This window comes from Gouania willdenowi, chromosome 6 (assembly GCF_900634775.1).
Source record: "Gouania willdenowi chromosome 6, fGouWil2.1, whole genome shotgun sequence".
Classification (NCBI taxonomy): Eukaryota; Metazoa; Chordata; class Actinopteri; order Blenniiformes; family Gobiesocidae; genus Gouania; species Gouania willdenowi.
The window spans coordinates 23,595,537-23,615,605 of NC_041049.1; the positions used below are offsets into that span (position 1 = coordinate 23,595,537).

At 37.8% G+C, this 20,069-nt stretch overlaps 1 protein-coding gene across 1 annotated transcript in view; it reads right to left on the reverse strand.

Moving 5' to 3' along the window:
* nav3 (neuron navigator 3) overlaps window positions 1-19,846 on the reverse strand; it is a 332,783-nt gene extending 312,937 nt beyond the window's left edge. The window contains exon 1 of the mRNA XM_028448750.1: window positions 19,778-19,846. Within this exon, the coding sequence (XP_028304551.1) occupies window positions 19,778-19,846 (69 nt within the window). The remainder of the gene's footprint in view (window positions 1-19,777) is intronic.
* Window positions 19,847-20,069: the final 223 nt, after the last annotated feature.

Genomic DNA, 20,069 nt, shown 5'->3' on the forward strand with positions numbered 1-20,069 from the left:
GCTTCTTAAAGAGACAGAGGCCTATTTCAAGTCGTTTGATACAGCCATGATGCAAGAGCAAATTTATTCAAGGCATTTATTTTAATTCACTGTATTTACAGACCAACGTAAGGTTGCATCATCATTGTAGTGTTCTATAGAATGGTACTATGGGATTGAAAAAAGCACAATACCCCCCCTTTAACAATGTGGCACATCTGAGTGCCACATTGTTAACATTAGTATTAGCATTCAGAATAATCTAAGCAATAGTGTGGGTTTTTTTGTTTTTGGAGTAATTTTCTGTGCTTTCATTTTATTTGTGTGTATATTTGTAGTCGTCTTGGGACTGTACTATTCCCCGTATCTTGCGAACTTCCAAGATTTATTTTGTGTGTGCTGTACTCTTGTTGTACACTGGTTAAATTCTTACTGGGGTAAATCACCATGGTAACTGATGCCGAACGACTCACCTGGTCGGGAGCAGGTTAAGTCCTGGCTAAGATTTCAGCGTGAACACAAGCACCGCCTCCTAACCAATCAGTTCTCTTGGAAAGTGACCTGCCCACATATGGGCGGAGGATTCCCTGTACACATTACTGTGTGGATTGGTTCTTACAGCAGACAGGAGAGAAAGAAAGGATATTTATGGCTTGATGCAATCCTTTCATTTAACCAATGACATCTGATAGGAAAGATTTAGATTTGCATCTGATACACTGCAACACTTGTCAGCTAACGGAGCCTCACACATTCATTTGTTCATTAAAATATTCATGCTGTCGGCGACGCTGAGAGCCTCAGTTCTGTAAGATAATACAGGCTGTATAAAAATACTAAATATTGTCCACCTTTTGATATAAGCTGAGCTGTATTAATGCAGCGTCAGAGCTACAGACAAACTGAGGCCGTTATGTGAATAGAAACACGCCTGTGCCGTAGTCAAGTGAAACTGACCAGAGTGTCCGTTTATTCTCCGATGAATTAAAGTCCCTGTAAAGCAAATTCTGCCATTTTCTTCTAAACACATTAAATAGGTCATAAATGTATTCCTTAAAACATGTACAAAGCCATTCAACCGTTTAGATTGTCATTGTGGAGCTAGGCTCAAATTTCAAATTTCGGTGTTCAGGGTTTAATGGGCGGGTCAAAATTCATAGCTGCGTTAAGTAACGGAGCCATCATTAGCATAAACCCGCCCCTTCTGCTGAAGCACATCAAACTTCCGCGGCATCCAACGGGCGCAATTCGCCCTCTAGCCAAAAACAAACCACATATTTGAACTCAGGGGAATAAAACACGTCATTTTCCATGAAATTAGCACTTTTTAAAAATAATAATTCTTTATTTATGAAAGGTTCGAGGGCGTTTTACACATTAACAGTCATGTTTACATATATTAAAAAAACAGTAATAAAAAGGAAAAATGTCTCTGACATGACTTACTTCAAACACTTTTCTCTCCATTTACCCTTTTCCCTTGATTTTCCTATTTTTGAGTCTTTTACTTTAATAACTATTTACAATTGACGCGTGTGCACACATAACATACAAATAGATACTGAGACATTTCAGCAACAAATTGTTTACACATTTAAATTTAAGATAGCCTACTTCCAGTTTGACCAAAGCTGGGTAAACCTTTCTGTTTGTAATCTGAGGGAAAATGGGATTTTTTTCCATGATATAAATGTCATTCACTATGTTTTCCCACTCTTCAACTGTGGGGGAGTCAGGATGTCGCCAGTGTCTGGTTATAGTCTTTTTACCTGCTGTTATAAAAATGTTAAACAAGAACTTGTTGAAGTGCCCTGAATAGGAGTCCACCTTTCCAAAGAGAAATGTTTGAAAATTGAAAGGTATCTTCATATTAAATATGCTCTCCATCTTTTTTCAAAAAATGTGATGATTGGCATCCTGACTCCCACACTGTCACCAACATTTTGAGTCTGATCCTGAGAATGATTTCTGTTAACGGAGCATTTCCAAACAAATTCTCTCCATGTGAGTGAGTTGATACATTTCCATAGAGATCCACAATACTTCTCCCATTAAAATGAGCACTTTTATACGCCGCGATTTTGTTTTTTGCCTCTAGCGGAATGAATGCACATATTCAAACTCGGGTGGAGCAGACCTTCCCGCTGATTCCTCGTTTGACTTGATCCGAGTATTTTTGGAACCACTATCGACGTTGAACGGAGGCGGCGCCCTTCCCGCGCGTGGTTCCAGCGCCTGACACGCCCCCAGCGTCTCAAAGCAGAGATAAGTGCTTGTTTCTGTGGTGTGACAAACTCATAACAAAAATTTATTTTTGCTTTACAGGGACTTTAATATTGTGTAATCTCATCCATTTTCTGCCAGCATTCCTTCCTTCCTGTTTTTGCTGCAGCAACAGTGTTGTTTTTGGCATTAATTATGGCTTTTAATTGTTCCTCATGGTGACGTAAATTGCTCTGCATGGTTTCTCCATGTTTGTTATTGGTCAGACGTTGCTATCTCCAATCGTTCACACACGTGGCCAGCCTGACAAATGCTGCTTTAAGTTAACATATTGTTAACCAGCTTTGTAGTAAAGCTACTCTGTGATTGTGTATGTTTGGTTAAGTGAAGCCCACTAACAGAGAGATATCCCAGATTTATTCATCAGGCTTTGTAGTACAGGCCCCTGGTGTGTTTCAGGAGTCAATTTGTGTAATTTAGTTGTCATTTTTAGTTTTTGGAGTAATAATAATAACTCAGTTTTAAATAGCACTTTAAAAATAAAAATAAAAAACTCAAAGTAGCTCAACAGGAAGCAGCAAGAGTGGAGGTGATGATGAGTTGAATGCTTTTGTGAACAGGTGATTTTTGTTGTTAATTTGTGAGTTTTTCTATTATCTATTTGTGTGATTGAAGGGCTGAAGATTAGAAAAACAGTTCTCACTGACAACCTAGGGAGACAGTAAATGAAGTCACAGCATGCAACTGACAGACCCAACATGTCTCTTAAATAGAAATTAAAAATATAACACAAAAAATAAAAAGGTCTTATCATTAGACAAAGCATTTCTATAAAAGATAATGAGAAGAAAGAAAAGACTGATACTGGACATGGCATGTGTCAGTCACCACAGACACTGACAGAGGGTTTGGCCAATTCATTCTCCCAGCTGACTGCAAGTCTGTCACCCACTACAGGAGAGCATGATAAGAAGGGGATTACCGCCACGCCGGCTGTCTCTTTCAGCTCTGTCTACATCATTACGTGTTGGGGAAAGTGACAGTGTCAGGGTTTGCATTCTCTCCTTAAACCCCTATTGTAGTTTTACATGTTACAGAAAAATCATGAGAAAAGTTCGGCCATATTATGCTACCCCACTAAAGCCAATAGAATCTAAATGAATCAAGACAAATAAACTTTATTGGAAACAATCACTGCAATTTCCAAGATGAGAAACCCAAGTCCCAGAATCAATGTAACCCCTGTGTGCTTTAAGGACGGCTTTAGCCACAGAAAGCCAGATTAGAAGTGACAGAGTCATCGGGTTGGGACAAATTGATGGCTCAGAACAAGGAGCTGGTAAATCAATAGCAATAAGCATTTCCCAGTAGCCCTTTGTGTAAATCACTGTTGCACTACTGTTTGATGTAATATATTTGTGCCCTTAGCTATAACTTTCTTGATTTCTTCCTAAAACAGCCTCCAAATAAGAAATCACTAGACCATATCTGCAATGTTGGCGTACAGGCAAAGAGTTACCTCTACTAAGTTTCAATGCATGGCATAGGACTTCACTTTTGGTATTTTTTTCATAGCCGTCAGAATGAATTGAAACTATAGGTAACCAACCTTTATGTCACCACAGAGCAGTTACAGGAAATGAGTTCTTACCGCTTCTCGAAAAAGCTCTCCAGCCACAGTTTGTGACATGCAGGGTAAAGGTAGGTAGACACTACTTATTGTTCCTCTACAAATCATAAGCAGTGGAAGTAATGGCCACAGTGCTTTTTGAACAATTATGTTATGAGTAACTTATTATTAGTGAATTTTTTCTTCAGTAACACCTACTTTCCTCTCTGATTCTACAAAGAACTGACTCCAGTTAATAATGTTTTCAAAATGTACCTCCCAGGTGGCCTAATCTTCAACATCTTTTGAAAAGTTTTGAAAAGTCAATGCTCTGCTGACATTTAAAGATCATTATTTACTTCATATTATAACTGGTTTCCTACAGAAATGTACTCCAACTTTTTCAGTTGCCTTGCGTCTTACATACTTCAGTGCATACTTGAGTTGAGCACTTGTGATTCCATTGCTGAGACTTTCAATACTCACATCAGTTGCCATGCACACATCTGTTGCTTCAGACTATAGGTTAAATTAGATATATTGTAGATAAGGACCTCTCACTTCAGCTTTCAGGACACAGAACTTGAAAATGGTCGAGAGACGAGGATAGCTAGAGAACCATGTATTTGTCCATAGTGCCCAGTGTAAATACTCTCATCCCATGATAAAGCAGTAAATAGGAGAACATATTCACCAAATGTAATTCTACAATATGACGTCTCTTGCCACAGGTACACAATGTGATTTAAACCTTGATCAACATACCTTAATTACGCATAGACCTGACAATGATCAAGCACCTCATTAAGTGATATTAAGACGATAGGGCTGATTCACAGATTACCCATGTTAAAGATGTGACGCTGAGTGTCAGTAAGACAAATAAATTGGAAAATAAAGACAAAGTAACACTTCCAAATAAGCCATTGGTTCTCTTAGTTCAGGGGTGACCAAGCTCTGTCCTGGAAGGCCTGTTTCGGCAGATTTTAGTTGTCTCTCAGATGCAACACTTCAGATGAAGTGTGATCATGCACCTTAGCAGTATGCCTATAAGTTGTGTTGAAGCAGAGGGACATCTAAAACCTGCTGGATTTGAAGTCCTTCAGAAATGGCTTTGGATACTTCTGCCTCTGATAATCATGAGGAACGTAGTTAATCAGCCCAGTCTCACCTAGTTAACCATAACTCTATCCCCTAACCTAACCTCGCCTAGCCTGAACTACGTATGAAAGGTTCTAACATGAGAATGACAGGCAGGTGTGGCCACACGTACTGTCTAAGCCATATTTTAACAAAGGCTATCAATGCTGTTGAGTCTCAAACAAGTACAGTACTAATTAAGGGCGTAACAATACATGTATTTGTAATGAACCGTTTTGGTACAGGACGTTCGGTTCGGGTACAGGGTTGTGCACGGGTGCATTCCCGGAACGGAATGGAAGTTGCGTGTGTTTACTTCCGCCTGTAGCTACGTCTGCAGCCCATGTGCGTCATAACTAACGCTAACGAGAAACCAGAGCTGGAGGACCCTCCCCTGTCGCTAAAGTCTCCTGCTTGGTAACACTTTGGCTTCCGGGTGAAATACTGCAATAGAGAAAGACCAGTGGATAAAACGAGGGCAGTGTGCCGACATTGTTCAGCTGAAATCGGGTACGTTTCCGGGAACATGCTAACTCACTTGAAACGGCACCACCCGAGTGTGAATATCACTGCGACAAGAAAGAAAACAAATGCAGCTGGCTTCAGCATTCAAGCAGCCTGTCTAGCAATTCAGATCTGGCCAAAGCTATAACAACAGCCATCGGAGTCTTTATAGCAGCAGATAAAAGCTGTTAACAAGCTGTGAGGAGCGTTTTTTTTTAAAAATAATATTTGATGCATTTTTTGTTTGAGAATATTATTATTACCAGGCAGCACTTTACAACAGTATCGTATTTTTTTTCTTTCTTTGTTTTCATTTTATTTTCATATTCTGTATAATGTTAAATACATTGTTGGTTTACTAAAGATTTGAATGAACAAGCACATTTATGATTTGCATTTGTAACTGTCAGCAGATCTGCACTTACTGTAGACAATGTGGACAAGTACATTTTTCTGGCCAAAAATATGAAGGTCTAAACCAAGAACTACATGCTGGAACTGTACAATTTGTCTGTTAAAAGCTTTTAACAAGCTTATTTCTATAATATTTAATGTATTTTTTGTTTGCGATTATTATTACCAGGTATCTCTTTACAATAGTAGTGTTTTTTAATTTATTTTCATATTCTGTATAATGTTAAATACATTGTTGGTTTACTAAACTTTATGTTTTGCATTTTGTTCCATACTGTACCGAAAAAAGTTTGATTTAAACAATTTGAAGATTTCTCCCCCAAATAATTCCCATTTGTTATGCTGTGTCTAATTACTTCCACTCTATGGCTTTTGAGAGTTTTAATGTACGAAATGAAATGAACAAAGAAATATGAATTGAATAACACACAATGAAATGAAATAAATTAAATGAATGGAAGTTTATTATCTTTGGAAATAGAGTTTTTTTTTACAGACTAAAAAATGTTTTACTGAGGGTGCAGAAAAAACATGGGTTTATTCAAGGCCACACTATGGTCTATGTGATCAAATGACCATGGTGCAGAGAAAACACTTGTGGTTGTGTGCTGGCCTTGTTTGTTGTGACCTTGACGATCCTTTGTGGGATTGGGTTTTGTGAAAGAACAGAGCTGACCACAGGAGCTTCTCTCAGGAAACAAATTCAGGACACTGTTAGACTGTGTTTTCTTTATTCTTCTAATTAAATACATGTAACCCTTATGACACGTACTTCAATACCCCTGTTTCTCTGGCCTCCTCTATGTCTCTTCTGAAACAGCATACAGGGTATCTTAGATTAGCTATTCTTGCTGTAAAGACACTTGCTTTCTTTATACATTATTACCCATAAAAAAGCAAAATGTTTTAGCAGATAAACTTTTGATACTAGGTTAACAAACGTGTGTGCATGTGCCCAAAGCCTAAATCTATGACATTTCTGTTAATGGGCTTCACTTAAAGGGGCAGTGTTATGAAAAAATCACTTTAAAGGAATGTATATCACTATAGCATAACCATTATGCTCCCTTTTTATTCTACATTTTGTAAAAAGTCAGCTCCAAACGAGCGAGTTTGATTTTCCCCGCCTAGTCAGCGAGCAGAAACTCCTCCTCGTGCCAATCCTGGCTCCTCCTACCTTATATAAGAATGTAAGCTCCTCCCTCTCACTATACTTTATTGTAGGGGTGAGGGAAAAATAATCGATTCACAAAAGAAACACAATTCTAATCATCCACAATTCTGAATCGATTGATAAACTTGATAAAAAAAATCGATTTAAGGGGCCTGAGCTTTTATTTTGTAAATTTTGATTTTGCAAGTCATTTCTTGTACAGTAAGTAGTAGTAAGTCATTGGAATCAGTTTATATGAAATCTTGTAAAAAATGTTATACAAACTGTATTGTTGTGATACCATAATTTACCATAACAAACACACTATGCATTGTATCAATTTTGAATCGAGAATCTGTTGAACCGAGAATTGATTTTGAATCGAACGATGACCCTAAGAATCGGAATCCAATCGAATCATGAGACACCCAAAGATTCACATCCCTACTTTATTCTCATATATGTAAAACTATATACACAACATGTGTTCTCTGCATTTAACCGCTCCCTGAGGAGCAGTGGGCAGCAACGGTGTAGAACCCAGGGAGCAGTTCCATTTTAAGTATCCGTTATATCGCCTCGTATCACCTTTGACTTGATCTGACGAGTTTGTGACACAATGCGACACATTGGTACTGTAGTTAATAGAGATGAGGAGGAGAAGAAAGTGACTTAGCAGCTTAACACTCCACAGTGTTGGAAGCAGCTGAATGAGTCTGCTGCTGCCATAAAAACACAGCCTGAAGCGCTGAGACTGACTCAATCAAAATAGCTGCTTAAATAACCATGTTTTACTGTAATGTGCAGATTTTTTTCGGTGTGCAGATAGCAAAAGATAATCACTTTGGTGATCACTGATCTCCCTCGCAAGAGCGAGGCTGCGCATGAAGTCTGTGACTATAGACACGCCCACTCATGAATATGCATGTATGCAAGTAGGCCCCAAAACAGCCTGTTTATAGAAGCATTGATAAATATTTTTTTTAAAATAAAAATAATTAAAATCCATAATTCATGCCAAAATCAACATTGTTGCTGCAGCAAAAGCAGGAAGCAGATACTGATCACTGTTAAAGAGATTATACAATATTAGTTAATCAGATAATGAGCCAGTTGCATTTTATTACAAATAAAAAAAAAGAAATCCATTTTGGCAGGACCTCTATGGACTCTAATCCATAACACCGACACAATCAATCAAGGCGTGGAAAGCAAACAATACCTTCATCATCCTGTGTGAGGTGGCAATAAATGTGCTTTTAGAAATAAATCCAACTATTTCTCCAGATAGCAACATATTTATTTAGAAATAAATGCAGTTTTGAAGGATACAGAAGCCCCAAGAATAGTGTTAATCCTTTAGTCTGCAGCAGATTGTTCATGAAGAGCAGCATTCATGCTGTGTGATGAACATTTTGCTGTATTTGATTCTCATCAGGAGCTGGAAGAATCCCAGTTTCAGCCATTCTTCAGGGTGTCGCACGAAGAGGATTTATTTCTTGACCATCATACCTTGTTTTCAATACAATTCTTCAAAATATGGATGCATAGTTAAAATATACGTCCAAACAGATGACAGGGAAAAGACAGGGTAACAAGCCACAGAGAGGGAGGAAAAGGAGCTGTCGGATTTCAACATTTTGACAAGCGAGGAATTCTAAACGTATGACAAAGGCCAGACTTTTGCTATTTATTGATTCATTTCATGCTATCTGGGTCCATCACAGGGAAAGTTACATGACTTAGACAGGCTAGCCATGCAAAATACAGCATGGCTAAAACCTATTTGTTTCAGAAAGCATTTTAAAATTCCAGTGATAAAGGGTTGTTTTATGACCATCATATTTTTGTGACTGTAACTGTAATTTGTATTGTATTGTATGCACTGTATGTATTGTGAAGCACTTTGTGACTCCTGTCTGTAAAAGGTGCTATATAAATAAATATTACTTACTTACTTACTACTTACTTAACCAACTAGTCAGTAGTGGGATTTCAGATAAATATTCTTCAGTAAGTAAATATTTCTAAAATATCCACCTTGATTATAAAATATGAAGATGTACAGTATATGTTCAAAATAAATGTCAGAATCACTCCTGAATAAGTCATTTTGTCATATAAAACTACACATATTATATATGGTGCTATTACAAAACACAACACATCAGGCAACAGATGTGTAGACATTATTTAGGGGTGTTCTAATTGGATCGATACTGATACTAGCTGGAATTGATATACACAGTTGAAATTGAAATTGTTTATGATATGCAGGGTAAGACAGAACACTTACGTATGGCGTTATACGTGTGAAGACGTCCAGTGTGTGTGTGTGTGTGTGTGTGTGTGTGTGTGTGTACAGCCCATCAGAGGGTATAAACAGGTGATAGCATTGGGTTGTTCAATGCAATCTTTGAAAATAAAGATTTTCGTTGTATTTCCAGCCTTTTGTACTCTGCCTTCCCATTATCACATTTAAGACAGTTCTACCAGAGCTAATGTTCAGACTTTACTGTAATGTTAATAAGGTGCAAAATTCAGTTGTATTATTAATTTAGAATTTGCATTCTAATTAGCAATGCCTTAAGCAAGCCAAACTGGTTGGGCCATATTAAAGCAGAGTTAGACATTTTGAAATCAGGTTTTAATGGCATATGTTATTGAAATTTGTCCTACATATAAGTTGGAATAAAATGTTTGAAATATGTTTCATTTTAAGACTGTTGTGACTAATTCATTTGGTGTTTTGTAGGGATGTAATGATTAATCGTAAGGCAGTTAAAAATCGATTCATAGGTATCAAGGTTCACATCGATGCTGTGAAGATTGAATCGCGGTACTTTTTTTTAACCAGCAGAGGGCGCTATCCAGAAATCATGGCGGCGGGCGAAATCTTTTAATACTTTCTTTCTGGCCGCCTTCTACTCTTAAACATATTCATAAATGATTCATTACCCCTTTAGCACCAAAAGAATATCTGTAATATTAAGTGAATATCTGTAAAAGTTATGTTTTTCTATTAACCCTGTCTGCTCGCATAGCATCTCTTCTTCACTGCACTTAGCTGCATGCCAACCGACCACTGGGTTACCATCGCCCTCTGCTGGTTCAAACAAATATCTGACGCAAATACAGTGCAGACTGTTTTTTTTTTTTTTTTTTTTTTAAAGGTCCAATTGTTAAGGCACAAAATACATTTTCAGTTGCAAAAAAACAAACTATTATGCAGTTTTGTATTGTTTACTATGGAACCAGAATTTAAATTAATAGGCTTCTTCATTTGTATTATTCCTTTATTTCATTCAAGATTTATTTTTAGTTAAATTGCATTGTTTGAATAGTTCATCAAGGGATTCTTTTGACCATGAAAAATAAAAGGAAAATAGTACAGTATTTTCTAGTTTTTTTCCCCCAAAAAAATATGGTAATATTTAAGTACAGTCCCATTTTGTAAAATGAATCGTGAGAGAATCGTATCGTGAACCCAGTATCGTGAATCGAATCGTATCGGGAGTTGAGTGAATCGTTACATCCCTAGTGTTTTGGATTAATTCCTTGGGACTTTTCAGGTCAAACTGCAAAATATTCACGTCTTTAGTGAGACTGCATGCTTCCCCTGATGATCAGCAAGCTAATATTAGCATGTCATCATTGTTTGTTAACAGAATTCAGAATCAGAAATGTTTTAATGATCCCAGGGGGATATAACTTGATAATTAACGATATAATGCAGCGTGTAATGATCTAAAGGCAGAGAAGATATATGTATAAAGAAGATAACCCGGCTATTTGAGGACTTCTTGTATAGATATATAATCATTATTTGAATAACGTTTATGTTGATACCTGCGATATAGTGAGTTGGCATTGTTTAGTGTTGCTGTTGACCACATTGATTATAATGTAGCTACTGCCTGTCCTGCTGGCATGTAGGAATGCTTACTGTCAAAATGTTTGATATTCATTACTTAACATGAAGACAGTCATCAACATCCACCGCCAGATTAGTTATAACTCACAACCTTTTCCTAAATGTCCTAAATCAAACTTAGATCTATACATAAAATAATAAAATCACATCAGAATATAAAATTACTAACAGCAGTATCTTTAACGTTTTCAAAGAAAAGCTATCCCCTTTGAAGATACCTCGAACAAAGTAAAAAAAACGGTACAAGGGCAATTTCTCCGGAAAAAATAATTGCATGCTTCTCATTTTCGAACTCCATCAATGTATTGATACCCTGAAGCCACACACCAAAGTTATCCTATCTTAAACGGTTTCTAAAAAAAGCTGTCCCCTTTAAAGACACCTCAACTAGAGTAAAAAAAAACGGAACAAGGGTAATTACTCCGGAAAACATAATTGTGCACTGCTCATTTTCAAACTCCATCAAGGTATTGATCCCCTGAAGCTACACACCAAATTTGGTTTTCCTATCTTAAACAGTTTCTAAGAAAAGTTGTCCCCTTTGAAGATTCCTCGAACAGAGTTAAAAAAAAAAAAAAACAGAACAAGGGTCATAACTCCGGAAAAAATAATTGCACACTTCTCATTTTCAAACTCTGCGGCGGGGGATAGTAAATTGCTTGGAAACTCATCACATTGATTACAATGTTTCTTTTCAGTGTGATTTGCTTACTTGTATTCACGGCTGAGGAGATACATTGAGGGTCAATCAAGTTTTTGGATGGTGGGAGGAAACCATGGCCCCTGGAGAATTTCCACAGAAGTAGGGGGAGAACAAGCAAATTCCACACAGAAAGGCCTAAACCAGGACTTTCTTGCTTTCCTGTGCTCTTTGTTTCAAAACCACATAAACTAGATGCATCATGAATACAACCAAACATCTAATGCATTGAACACAAATGCTTGTTGTTATCCTCATATAGTACATGACTCTGGTAAGTTTATTCCTGAACCTTATTGTTTACAAGTAGTACGCAGTGGAAAAAGCATGCACAATTTAATGCACTGATAAATGCTGGATAAATGCAATAGCCGTGTTCCATTCTGTGCTGGCACAAGCCTGCATCAGTCATGAGAACGCACGAGTCTCAACACCTCCCTTTAGGCAAAGTTGGCCTGGCCTGCTTTTAAATCTAACTCTGCTGGTAATCCAGTTATCTGCAATTTAGGGGGAGTAGGGGAGTCAGGCAGGCTGAATGTTGATGCCGACACGCTGGTGCAAGGGGCTAATGCTCTCACCGCTATATCTGAACAATCCATCTGGGCTACCATTCAGAACTCCTTTGTACACAGGTGTGCTCAGACAAGCATTTCTGCTATTAACAGCTCAGTCCTTCATGAGAACTAGCACCAAGGGATAGCGTACGGCGGTGAACTGCACATGAATAATGTATGACAAATCTGCATCAACATATGCATGCCATGACTTAACAATGTGCATACCAAAGTAGAACACATTGCATAGTTATTCACTGTGCTATCGAAATTTTTTCTATAGTCCTTGAGCTCCAATCTGTAAAAGATCCATTTACAGCACAAGTCACAATATGTGACATCTGACATCCTACCATCATGATTTTAAATACCCAGCATCCAGACTGTTCATGTTGGGGTTTTTCTGCATAAATTGCCAGATTGTCCTTGTATTTTTAAAAGCACAATGACACTATTTCTATCCAGGGTTTTCGTTCACATTTAGCCCATACATACGGAACAGATGTCAAGTCTTCAAAAGAATATCATTTCTACAGCTCACTGCAGCAGCCAGAAGCTGGGATAATGGGATTCTATTCCAGCACCTTGTATCCTGTTTTGTTTTTTTTTTGACAATGTGATGCTTTTCCATTTAGTTTTGCTAATTCTACTTGGATGCATTTGTTATACTGGACTTTCACATGAAACTACAACTATCTGCACTTATGTCTCTATGTCTTTAACTCCAAAAACGAATCTCTTTGGAGGAACCACCTTCTTCGTGTTCTGTAGTTCATTACTCCTAACTATTTATATCACAAAGACATTATAGTAGTAACAGCTAGAAAACTAAATGTGGATGTATGTATCAACGGCTTTAACCCGCTGACTCCTCCTAGAGTTAGAGATTTATAAAAGTAAGTAAGAATAAAGTAGGGTTACATTTAATGTTGTGATCTTTAAGAAAAAAACTCCCTTTGGAGAATTATGAAGTGGTTGTTCTGATCAGGTCTGATTGCTTCCTGGTTCTGTTAATAGTGGCATTACACTGCCTTCTGACAAATAGAAAAAAGGAGATGGTCTGCTTCAACAGGTTTGATTATTTTCACCAAATTAAAGATAACTATAAGAAGAGTTTTTATCCAGATTCGGCTAATTCTGATTATTGCTTGGAAACAATATATCATCAAATCTTAAGAATGGTCACTTCTTCTTAAATCTGCACAGCTGCTGCCTCCCAATTGTTTATTTCTAAATGTTATGGAATACAAGAACTACATAGGCAACATTAATTATTAGGTCATTCGGCATATGTGCCTTAAAAAAATGTATTACATTCTCTCTTCTGACCTTAGCACAATGATATAAAGTCATGAATATAATCCATTCAGCCATTTTCTGGCTCACTTGCTCCTTTTTCACCAGCTTACTTCAGAATCTAGGTAGGGGTACACCATGAACAGGGCACCAGTTCATCGTAGGGCAAAATCCCAGCATTGCAAATTAAGGCTATTCAATTATTGACTGAAATTTCACATGAAAGCTCTGCATAGCAGGAACATTGTCAGCAAAGCTAAAATGCCCTTGGGGGGTGACATTGGTCATTCTGACAGTCCTGATGTATCTAAAAAAAAAAAGCATGACAAAGATGAGTATGGAAACAACAGTTCTTTAGAACACAAGTTCTTAAAATTAGGAAACGCTTACAGGTGATTGGCTGGTGAAATAAGATTCTCTAGCAACCTAGCAATTAGTATCAGCAACAAGGTACTGGTAAGCAGCCAGATCAATTACTGCTTCCATAATAAGGAAAGATGACCGTGAAGAAGATAGCCAACATCCATATGGGAATGAGAAGGGGAGGACAGAGAAGATCAAGAGCAGAATTTAGGAGGGGAAGAACTGAAACATAATAACTGAAAAAATTATCCATGTTGATCAAATTAAAACTCAAGTTTTTGGGTGAACAATTAAATATCTCACATTCTGAATGCTTGCTAACGTGTACAGTATGTTGACACATACAACCCAGATAGCACGCATGCGTCTCACCGATGTCGGCTTCAGATTGTGCGTCAGCATTCTACTCCTAATGAGTCATTTTGTGTGTGTGTTTTCCCCCCAAATCGGTTATACCACTTATAAAATTGTAAAACTATAAAATGTCACTTTCATGAAGCTGTTTTGTGCTGGGTCTCTTTTGGTTTTGCTGCTGAAAATACATTTATGATCATGAACTGTGTTTCTCTTTATTTGGTCTACACATAATAAGCTATTTAGTGGTAGTATATTGTTTTTTTTTGTTGTTGTTGTGACAATGCCATATTACAATCAGATTTAAAGGTGCAGTCTGCAACTCTTATAAAAATAACTTTTTGTCATATTTGCTAATGCTGTCACTATATAAGGACAGCTTTACATCAAACTAGTTGTTTGTGTGAAAAAAACAGACTCATTGAGCCCCCCCTGCTGCTCCTGTAGCCTTTGGCAGATTGCCAGAATGCACCGCGACCGAGCAAAACGAACCAATTGGAGCCAGGATTGTGTTTGATGGGCTGTCTGACAGCTGTTGCTCACATTCCCCGCCCCTTTCCCGGAGCTAGAACGACATCTTTTTTACAGTGTATGGTCTGGAGGAGTAGAAGATGGAATTGGTGACTTTTCTGTTTGAAAGGTAATTACTGCTGCTTGATTTACATTATATTTGATTTGTAATGTAATAGAACTCTGTAGTGCATGTGTTGTTCATGTCACGCAGCAGCCTCCGAATGGCTGCTGTTAGTGACACTGTGTTGTTGCTGCTGCTGCTGAGGTGTGGCACACTGAGAGAGAGAAGCAATGCAGTAATATGCTTTTAACAGTGCAAGTTATATTACTGTGATGTTGCTGTCGGATTAAGGTTAGCTTGTTAGCTCCTCTGAGGGAGGGACTTTGGAACGTTTGGAGGCAGGGCAAGAGAGCAGCGGGGAGGGAGGGATCTGAGAGTCGCGGACTGCACCTTTAAGTAAATACTCGACGATGGATATGAAGATATTTATACTAATTGAATGATCCGAGCTAAACAAAGGTTAATATAAGCTGCAGAGAGGCCGCGCTGAGCATCTTTAATCCATCATCCAAACGCTGATGTCTCCGCTACGTCTGCTTAATGAGTAAACGCTCTCCAGAATACATCTCGCCGATGCAATTTCATTCATCGGCGAGATGTATGTGTGCTATCACTACACAATATCATATACATAATCAACCCCCCAACCCTATTCCTTAATTTGTCATTTGCACATTGTTGTATTTTTTATGCCTTTGTTGTTGTTGTTTTGTTTTAAATTGTATTTTAATTTATCTTATTTTTATCTTTTTCTCATTCATGCCCGTCCCACAGTTGTATATTTGAACTATTATCCTATGTTGGTATTTATTTTTGTTTATACTTTTGCTATTTCTATGGTGTTGCTGCAACATGTGAATTCCCATTATGGGGATCAATAAAGGTTCATTCCATTCTATTTTATTTAATAACACTATATACAGAACTCAAGGGGGAAGATATATGTTTGAGTTTTACAGCAACAGGAAAGAAGTTGGTTTGGTGTCTGGTGGTTCTTCTGGTGGTGGTTAACTACAGGATATCTACAAGGTTGAGCAACCAAGCACAAGCAGAGTCCAGATGAGAACATGTAACCAACCAAGTTCAGGAATAACAGCAGACATTGAGGTCTAACCACAAAAACGTTGCCGGTAAAGGTTGGACTACTCTTCAAGACACTTCACAACAACATTCCTGGCCTAAGTGGTAATGGTCTAAAACAGAATGAGAAGTTTGGTTTTGGTTCACATATGGTCATATGGTATACAGAATTAGCCTGTTGACTGTACAGTATAGAGGAAAAAGGCTTCTGAATTCACAACTCTGTTTAATGATTCATGTCTCCAGCAGTGTTTTATTGTCTTTTTTCTCAGAATGTAAGCAAATTCAAAGGAGTGAATAGATATTTTGTTTGGTGTCTATCTCATTAAGTGTAAAAGGTTTTGCCTGGCAGAGTCTTAATTTCATCCACATTACAAACAAATCAAAAAACTGAAAAACACACTTGGTCTTAAATTTACATAACAAGGGTAATAAAATGTTGTTGCATACTTGTCTCCAAATAGCTCTAAAAAAGTACCAAAAAGCACTCCAAAAAGGCACTTAGTTCTTAAAGGAAAAAATATTTAATTTTGTTTTATGAATTCTTCCCAGCAGAAGAAATGACAGAGATATTTAACAGCACAATGGCAGAACTTGAATTTTCACCTGGATAATCATTGTGTTTACCAAAAGCCCTTCATTAGAGGAATCAGGTCGGAGGCAGAGAGCGGTGAAGAATGTGTGTGCGCTCCTATAGCCTCTCTATGGTTTGTGTGTTTTAGTGTGTGCTTTCTTTCAATTCAGGTCCCATGATCATGGAAAACAGTAGTCAAGAAATTCACTTTGTGAAATAGAATCTTTAAATGTATCTAGACAAAACCAGGCAGAAAAGGCAACATGACAAAGGATATACCTTCACAAGCATGAATTGGGACAATAATATGCATTTGCATGATATTTTCCCACATGAACAGGTGGTTAAAGCAGAACTAATAACTTTTTCACCTTAATAAATCCTTCTCAAGTGTTTATGGGGTGATTGGGGGTCTTCCATCCTCACCTGCTGTCTCTGGCCAGAAAACAGCACTTGCAACTTTACTGCCCCCGACCCGGTGTCAGTCTCGTAGCTCTGTTCTCGTTTTTGCAACAACACGTACTGCTTTAAGACAGCCCAATACACACTAAAGGTGGGTTCACAATTCACACAGAACGCAATAGCGACTGCAGTCACTTCAATCGCCCGTGATGAGTCGCTTGAACACGGTGGTGCTTTTTGGTCACTTCATCGCTCCAGGACGTCATTACCAGGGAACGTGTGTGTGCGCAGCAGGGTGACAGTGGAGACAGCTGGCTGATCACTTCACTTATAAATGGTCAACTTACTGAGTTAATAAATGATGAGTTCACTTAGAATATAGGCTTATTCAAGCTTTAATTTTGCCCCGATACGTTTAGGATAGGGATGTAACGAATAATCGTAAGGCAGTTAGAAATCGATTCATAGGTATCACGATTGATATCGATCTTCTGAAAATTGAATCGCAGTACTTTTTTTAACCAGCAGGGGGCGCTATCCAGAAGTGTAGGCGGCGGGCGGAGTCTGCTAATACTTTCTTTCTGGCTGCCTTCTACTCTTAAATATGTTAATAAATGATTCTTTACCCCTTCAGCACCAAAAGAATATCTGCAATATTACATTAATATCTGTAAAAGTCACGTTATTCTATTAGCTCTGTCTGCTAGCATAGCATCTCTTCTTCACTGCTCGATTAGCTGCATGCCAACCGACCACTGGGTTACCAGCGCCCTCTGCTGGTCCAAACAAATATCTGACGTAAATACAGGGCAATGACGTTTTTTTTTTTTTTTTAAGTCCAATTGTTAAGGCACAAAATACATTTTCAGTTGCACTTTTAAAAAGAAAAAGAACTATTATGCAGTTTTGCATTGTTTATTATAGAACCAGAATTTAAATTAATAAGCTTCTTCTTCATTTGTGTTATCCCTTTATTTATTTAATTCAAGATTTATTTTTAGTTAAATTGCATTATTTTGAATAGTTTATTAAGGGATTATTTTGACAATGAAAAATAAAAGTAAAATAGTACAGTTTTTTCCCCCAAAAAAAATAAAGGAATATTTTTCAATCATCGTTTGTTTACAGTCTCATTTTGTAAAATAAATCGTGAGAGAATCGTATCGTGAACCCAGTATCGTGAATCGAATCGTATCGAGAGTTGAGTGAATCGTTACATCCCTAGTTTAGGAAGCCTCCCGCTGCTCGTCTCACTGAAGCGGGAGGGAGGAGCTGCTGCCTCCTGGGTGCGGAATGTTTACGACAGTGACATAACCAAAAGGGACCTTTAGGAGGAGCACTAAGCGCAAGTTACTTAGTTCTGCTTTCAATGCATAGCAAAGAGACTATGTTGAAATTGTACGATACAAATTTTTGAGGAATGCTAATATTCACCTACTTAAATGGAAATACCAATACAACACAGACTAAACACTCAACTACATACTGTATTTACGACAATATCATGTCCATATTATTTTCTCTCTAAAACAGGTGGCTTAATGTCTAGCAAGAGTAGCAAATGGAAGAACATATCAAATCTCACATGATGGCATAAAATATAAAATTAATAATGATTGACATGATCTCACAGGCTTTACATGCTTGCTACCCACACTTTCATATTTTTTTCTTACTTTTGTCAGCTACACAAAATAAATCAAAGTCCATTTTGTGTCATTGCCACGAACTGCGTGAAACTGGGCTGAAATGACTTAAAGAACCTTATTAAGTATGTTTGGCACAATTTTGGGAAGTTTAATAGCCTGTCATAACATTTAAAGCAATGGAACTGGGGAAGACTTGAAACAGAAAATCCCATTTTAGGTTTAGACTTCAAGACACATGGTTAGCTTTCATAGAGAAAATTGATGATATTTTTTGCTAATCATATTTCTGTAACATTTACAGATTTTTCAGCTCAATGTTTGTTCTGGAATGAATCAAATGTGCATGGTGTATGCATGTATTGGTGTATGTGATTAATATGCACATTCTAATAGAGTCTCCAACAACATGAGTAAATCCTGTTTGTATGGTGTTAATAGTTTCTGCTTGTGCTGGAAATTAGCACTTGACAATCATTGAATTTGATAAAGAGGGCAATGCATTAACTAACATCACTTACTTAATATAAACAACAACTAGAGACAGAAGGGTGTCTCTGGCTAATAATGAAACGTAGAATAGCATGTTATTGACTTGAGAGCATGCTTGACTATGTAATTCCACAAATATCAAATAAGCATTGTACAGACAGCAGGAACTCCCTTTCGCAGATGCATTCCACCTCATTGCCATCACAGTTTGGCGTTTACAATCCGACTCAAAACGTGTCTTCCCTAATCTTCCCATTATGTGCCACAGCGTTGTCATTTACAACGGTGTGAGAGAATATTACATCTCGATGATATACTTTACAGAAAAAAACGATTTGTCTCATTTTTATGGTTATTATTTCCTTCCTATTCCCAGAGGAGAGACCGCAATAAGCATCTCAAACAGAGTAAATATGTATTCCCAGGAGGGCTAGGGGTGGCCCTGCCCACCGCCGCACCACACGAGAGAGATGAAAGACTGGAGGCGCACAGACTAAGCACCACTCCCCCCTGGCCCCCCCATTGTCTTTATAAATAGCTAATAGGATATATGGAGCAAAGGAGCAAGTGGGAATTCCGACAACTGCAGCATTTGGACCTACACATTCTGTCTTCTGAGAACAACAAACCAAGAGATAAACACACTTTCATCCTTTTGTCTCTGCGCACACACAACTATGATGCAGCGAATAGCAGAGATGCATTTCCTTCTTTTCATGAAGTGACAGCAGGAGGTGTTGGAGAAACAAGGATTTCATCGCAGAAAGAGGAAAGATGTTGGCCTACCTTTTTCTGGTCCTCTAGCTTTTGACTTGTTGACTTCTTGCCCTGTTTGCCAGCTTGTGGTACATCCATACCGGTTCAGGTGATGAGTAATTCCAGTGGAAAAATCACAAGTATGAAGTTAAACAGAATCCAGGTGGTTACAGTTTGCCAAAACCGGCATGTGTCCAGCTTTCGCCATCCCCCGTCTGCAAGGAATCCATTGCAGGGGGTTATTTTTGTGTTACTGATTGTTTTAAGGCAGCCTTCAGAAGTCACACAGTTCTACAGTGATGGTGTTCTTATAAAAACTAAA